Here is a 6,413-nt window from a genome sequence, read left to right as displayed (position 1 = left end):
TATTCTGTTCTAGCAGCCCAAAATGGACTAAGACATGATACCTGAATAAGGATAAACCCTACATTTTAAAAAACAGCCTGTTAGAACAATTCAAGGGACCAGAAGTTTGCACTATGTTGCAAGGCAACAGTTTCAGCAGTGAATTGATGGCAAAGTTCTTTACCATCTTAAGCTGAAAATGGCTTCCCGGTACATTTCAATAATTCTCAGCCTCCAGGGCAATAGAGAATGAATCTATTCATTTTTTTCAGGCAATGAACTATCAGATATCTGAACACATTTATAAGTGTCTTTCCTCAGATACCTTTACAAGAAGCACACACATCAATCTATGGATTTCTTTGAACATTTTTTCCACTCTTATTCCTACAGTAATTAGCATTTTGCAAGTCACTTTGACTTCAATTACTCAATGGATTGAGTGTTTTCTTCCAACATTCTCAGTTTCCTCTAGGATTATTGATTGATTCATTCATAGATCAATTAAGCAGAGCCTCAGCAGTCACACAGCCTTCACTGGTTCATCAGTGTCTTTCTTAAAATGTGGTCTAGGCCGGGCGTGGAGACTCACACGTATAGTTCCAGCACTTTGTGAGGCCAAGGCGGGTCAACCACTTGAGGCCGGGAGTTTGAGACTATCCTGGCCAACATAGTGAAACCCCACCTCTAGTAAAAATATAAAAAAATAAAATTAGCTGGGTATGGTGGTGCATGCTTGTAATACCAGCTACTCTGGACGCTGAGGCAGGAGAATTGACTTGAACCTGGGAGGTGGAGTTTACAGTGAGCCAAGATTGAACCACTGTTCTGTAGCCTAGGCGACAGAGTGAGACTCCATCTGAATTTAAAAAAAAAAAAAATCTTAAATGTGGATTTATTATTACTGGCTTACCACATATGGCTTTGCTGGCACGATTCCCTCCCTGGATCTAGAGACTAGGTATGTTCTATTGCTTGGCATGCCATTGGCAAACATGTCTGGGTCCTTCTAAATCAATCACCATGAAACACATTGTATCACATAAGAAAGTAATTCTACAGTTGCTGTGTTTTTTTTGTTTTCTTTTTTTTGAGATGGAGTTTCGCTGTTGTTGTCTAGCCTGGAGTGCAATGGCATGATCTCGGCTCACTGCAACCTCCGCTTCCCGGGTTAAAGCGATTCTTGTGCCTCAGCCTCTTGAGTAGCTAGGATTGCGGGCGTGCGCAACCATGCCCAGCTAATTTTGTATTTTTACTAGAGACGGGGTTTCTCCATGTTGGTTAAGTTGGTCTTGAACTCCCGACCTTAGGTGATCTGCCTGCCTCAGACTCCCAAAGTGCTGGGATTACAGGCGTGAGCCACTGCGCCTGGCCACCACCATAGCTTTCTGGACTTTTAGTTAAAGATGTAAAATTCACCATTGTTAAGTATACATGCCTCATTACAGCATCTTTGTTTCCTTTTACTTAAAAAATGTTTTAATACTCGGGAAGACAAAGGCATATTTATTTATTTTATTTTTGTGTTGCTCTGTTGCCTAGGCTGACGTGCAGGGGTGCCATCATGGCTTAGTGCAGTTTTCACCACCAAGGCTCAAGTGACTCTTCCACCTCAGCCTCCCGAGTAGCTGGGACTACAGATGTGTACCACTATGCCCGGCTAATTAAAAAATATTTTTTTTTTTTAATTTTTTATAGAGACAGGGCCTTGGCCATGTTGACCAGGCTGGTCTTGAACTCCTGGGCTCCTGTCTCGGCCTCCCAAAGTGCTGGGTTTAGAGATGTGAGCTAATATATGTTAACCGTAGAACAATTATTTGACAAATATAAAAGAGCTAGTTCTCTGTATTCTTACCCCTAAGATATAATATTTTGGTATACATTGCTTCATACCTTTTCCCTATGCATAAAGCCCTTGGTTTTTTTTAATGGATAATATTACACATATAAATGTTTAACAACTTGGTTTTCTCGATTATCAATATATCTTGGATAGTCTAGAGCCATACTTAGGAATGAATTACAATTATTAGCAGAGCTCCCTGAGGGCAGGGACTATCTTAAGTACAGTCATGTACCACTCGATGTTTCAGTACACAATGGACTGCGTATATGACAGTTATCTCATAAGATTATAGTGGAGCTGAAAAGTTCCTATTGCCTAGTAACATCAGAGTCAACAATGTCTTTGTGTAACATGTTATTCATGTTTGTGGCGATGCTGGTATAAACACACCTACTGCACTGCCAGTCATATAAAAGTGTAACACACACAATTATGTACAGTACATAATACTTGATAATGATAGTACACAACTATGTTACTGATTTATGTATATACTGTGATTCTTTTTTAAGACATGGTCTCGCTCTGTCACCCATGGTGGAATGAAGTGGTGCTATCTTGGCTCACTGCAATCCCTGGCTCCCGGTTCAAGTGATTCTCCTGCCTCAGCCTCCTGAGTAGCTAGGATTACAGGTGTGTGCCACCGTGGCCAGCTAATTTTGTGTTTTCAGTAGAGACCCAGTTTCAGTATATTGGCCAGGCTGGTCTTGAAATCCTGATCTCACGTGATCTTCCTGTCTTGGCCTCCCAAAGTGCTGGGATCTGGGATTACAGTCATAAGCCACTGGGCACAGCCTATTCTTTCCAAAAAAAAAAAAAAAAAAGAAAATGTAAGGCATTCGAATTTAGCAGTGGGGGGCTATATACCAACTTTAGTGACACTAAATGTTAATAAGTTCTAATAATCCACTACTGTTGGAGCCACCTGTACTATAACTTTTGTAACTATTTTAGAGTGTACTCCTACATGTATATATGTGTGTGTGTCTATATATATATATGTATATATGTATATGGAGTTGTTACTATATATATGTATACGTGTGTTTGTGTGTGTGTGTATATATATGTATATATATAATGTTAACCATAAAACAGCCTCAGGCTGGTCCTTCAGGAGGTATCCAAAACAGGCCATTGTTATCATAGGAGGCCACAGCTCCATGCCTGTTACTTCCTCTGAAGACCTTCCAGTGGGACAAGATGTGGAGGTGGAAGACAGTGATATTGATGATCCTAACCCTGAGTAGGCTGAGGCTAATGTATGTGTCTATGTCTTGGTTTTTAACAAAAAAATTATTAAAAAGTTAAAAAAAATAATAGAAAAAACTTATAAAATAAAGATATAAAGAAAATATTTTTGTACAGTTGTACGATGTGTTTGAGTTGTAAGTGAAGTGTTACTACAAACAGCAAAAAAGTTTAAAAAATTTCAACATTTATAAAGCAAAAAAGTTACAGTAAGCTAAGGTTAATTTATATTGAATAAAACAATTTTAATTAATTAGTGTGGCTTACATGTGCAGTGCTTGTGAAGGCTGCAGTAGTGTACAGTAATGTCCTAGGCCTTCACATTCACTCACCACTTACTCAGCCACAGCAATTTGCAATCTTGCAAACTCCATTTATTTATGGTAAGTACTCTATAGAAGCATATCTTTTTTTTTTTTTTTTGAGACGGAGTCTCGCTCTGTCGCCCAGGCTGGAGTGCAGTGGCCGGATCTCAGCTCACTGCAAGCTCCGCCTCCCGGGTTTATGCCATTCTCCTGCCTCAGCCTCCCGAGTAGCTGGGACTACAGGCGCCCGCCACGTCGCCCGGCTAGTTTTTTGTATTTTTTAGTAGAGACGGGGTTTCACCGGGTTAGCCAGGATGGTCTCGATCTCCTGACCTCGTGATCCGCCCGTCTCGGCCTCCCAAAGTGCTGGGATTACAGGCTTGAGCCACCGCGCCCGGCCAGAAGCATATCTTTTTTAAAAAATCTTTTATGCTATATTTTTACTGTACCTTTTCTATGGGCCTGTGAGGCCTGTAGGTTCCCATGTCCACTAGCCCCCCCCGCAGCTGGCACCTCAGTGGTCTGCTCCGGTTGCCAGGTGCAGATTCTGTTCCTAACCGAAGGCTGCCTATTCTTAGGTGCTTCTTGTGGCCCCGACAGGCCTGGGTTACTGCGGTGGCCACTGCCAGAGCAGCCTTGGCGCTATGGAGGAGCCCGGGGCTACCCCTCAGCCTTACTGGGGGCTGCTCCTGGAGGAGCCGCGCAGGGTTGTGGCAGCACTACCTGAAGGCAGGGGACCAGATTCGACTCCTTATGGTTTTCCATGGGGATTGGTGATATGTGCAGCTGTCGTTGGATTTTTTGCTGTTCCCTTTTTCTTGTGGAGAAGTTTTAGATCGGTTAGGGGTCGGCTTTATGTGGGAAGAGAGAAAAAGCTCGCTGAAGCGCTTTCTGGACTAATTGAAGAAAAATGTAGACTACTTGAAAAATTTAGCCTTCTTCAAAAAGAGTATGAAGCCTATGAAGTAGAGTCATCTTTAGAGGATGCCAGCTCTGAGAAGGAGGCAACAGAAGCACAAAGTCTGGAGGCAACCTGTGAAAAGCTGAACAGGTCCAATTCTGAACTTGAGCATGAAATACTCTGTCTAGAAAAAGAGTTAAAAGAAGAGAAATCTAAACATTCTGAACAAGATGAATTGATGGCGGATATTTCCAAAAGCATACAGTCTCTAGAAGATGAGTCAAAATCCCTCAAATCTCAAGTAGCTGAAGCCAAAATGACCTTGAAGAGATTTCAAATGAATGAAGAACGACTGAAGATAGCAGTACAAGAGGCTTTGAATGAAAATTCTCAACGTCAGGAAAGCCAGAAACAGCTTTTGCAAGAAGCTGAAGTATGGAAAGAACAAGTGAGCGAACTTAATAAACAGAAAATAACATGTGAAGACTCCAAAGTACACGTGGAACAAGTTCTAAATGATAAAGAAAATCACATCGAGACTCTGACTGAACGCTTGCGAAAGATGAAAGAACTGGGTGCTATACTTGGAGAAGACATAATGGATGATGGTAACTTGGAATTCGAAATGAACAGTGAATCAGAAGATGGTGCTAACTTAGATAATCCTCCGAAAGGAGCTTTGAAGGAACTGATTCGTGCAGCTAAGTTAAACACTTTGTTAACAACCTTAGAAGGAGAAAGAAAAGAACTTTATATTCAGTTATCTGAAGTTGATAAAACCAAGAAAGAGCTCAGAGAGCATATTAAAAACCTTCAGACGGAACAAGCATCTTTGCAGTCGGAAAACACACACTTTGAAAGTGAGAATCAGAAGCTTCAACAGAAACTTAAGGTAATGACAGAATTATATCAAGAAAATGGAATGAAGCTATACAGGAAATTACTGGTAGAGGAAAATTACCCGTTAGAGAAAGAGAACCTTTCTAAAGTAGACGAAACGATCAGCCATGGCACTGGAGAGCTGGAGACCTGCAGAAAGCGAGCCAAAGATCTTGAAGAAGACTTTGAGAGAGTTCTTCATTTTTATCAAGGGAAGATTATTTCCTATGAGAAAAAAGTACATGGTAATTGTTTGGCAGCTTGGACTGCTGAAAGAAACCTCAATGATTTAAGGAAAGAAAATGCTCACAACAGACAAAAATTAGCTGAAACAGAGTTTAAAATGAAACTTTTAGAAAAAGATCCTTATGCACTTGATGTTCCAAATACAGCATTTGGCAGAGAGCATTCCTCATATGGTCCCTCTCCACTGGGTCGGCCTTCATCTGAAAGGAGAGCTTTTCTCTATCCTCCAACTTTGTTGGAGGGTCCACTGAGACTCTCACCTTTGCTTCCAAGGGGAGGAGGAAGAGGCCCAAGAGGCCCAGGGAATCCTCTGGACCATCAGATTACCAATGAAAGAGGAGAATCAAGCTGTGAGAGGTTAACCAGTCCTCACAGGGCTCCTTCTGACACTGGGCCCCTGTCGCCTCCGCGGGAACAGGACCGTAGGATGATGGTTCCTCCACCAGGACAATCATATCCTGATTCAGCTCTTCCCCCACAAAGGCAAGACACATTTTATTCTAATTCTGCTAGACGCTCTGGACCAGCAGAACTCAGAAGTTTTAATTTGCCTTCTTCGGATAAAATGGATGGGTCAATGCCTTCAGAAATCGAATCCGGTAGAAATGATACCAAAGACAATCTTGGTAATTTAAATGTGCCTGATTCATCTCTCCCCGCTGAAAATGAAGCAACTGGCCCTGGCTTTGTTCCTCCAGCTCTCGCTCCAGTCAGAGGTCCATTGTTGCCAGTGGATGTGAGGGGCGCGTTCATGAGAAGAGGACCTCCCTTCCCTCCACCTCCTCCAGGAACCATGTTTGGAGCTTCTCCATATTATTTTCCACCAAGGGGTGTCCCAGGTCCACCACGTGCTCCATTTGCAGTGAGAAATGTCTATCCACCGAGGGGTTTTCCTCCTTACCTTCCCCCAAGACCTGCATTTTTCCCCCACCCACACATTCTGAAGGTAGAGCGAGTTCCCTTCAGGGTTGAGTCTGCCTTCAAATGAGCCTGCTACTGAAGATCC

The 6,413-nt window shown here is 42.3% G+C and overlaps 1 protein-coding gene across 2 annotated transcripts; it reads left to right on the top strand.

Annotated features, from left to right (window-relative positions):
* The first annotated feature begins 3,973 nt into the window (after positions 1 to 3,973).
* On the top strand, positions 3,974 to 6,407 carry LOC108530704 (cTAGE family member 5-like). Of its 2 annotated transcripts, XM_017873726.1 has the most exons (2): positions 3,974 to 5,559; positions 5,689 to 6,407. In XM_017873726.1, the coding sequence occupies exons 1-2, from the start codon at positions 4,026 to 4,028 to the stop codon at positions 6,393 to 6,395; spliced, it is 2,241 nt and encodes a 746-aa protein (XP_017729215.1). In that variant the 5' UTR covers positions 3,974 to 4,025; the 3' UTR covers positions 6,396 to 6,407. The 2 variants fall into 2 exon arrangements, with proteins under 2 accessions (XP_017729215.1, XP_017729214.1); XM_017873725.1 differs by having other exon boundaries at positions 3,974 to 6,407.
* Positions 6,408 to 6,413: the final 6 nt, after the last annotated feature.

The sequence above is a fragment of the Rhinopithecus bieti genome, unplaced genomic scaffold (assembly GCF_001698545.2).
Source record: "Rhinopithecus bieti isolate Rb0 unplaced genomic scaffold, ASM169854v2 scaffold_7398, whole genome shotgun sequence".
Lineage (NCBI taxonomy): Eukaryota > Metazoa > Chordata > Mammalia > Primates > Cercopithecidae > Rhinopithecus > Rhinopithecus bieti.
This window is presented reverse-complemented; position numbering and strand designations above follow the sequence as displayed.

Coding starts and splice junctions, on each gene's coding strand:
- LOC108530704 (XM_017873725.1), top strand. CDS start 4,026: ATGGAGGAGCCCGGGGCTACCCCTCAGCCTTACTGGGGGCTGCTCCTG.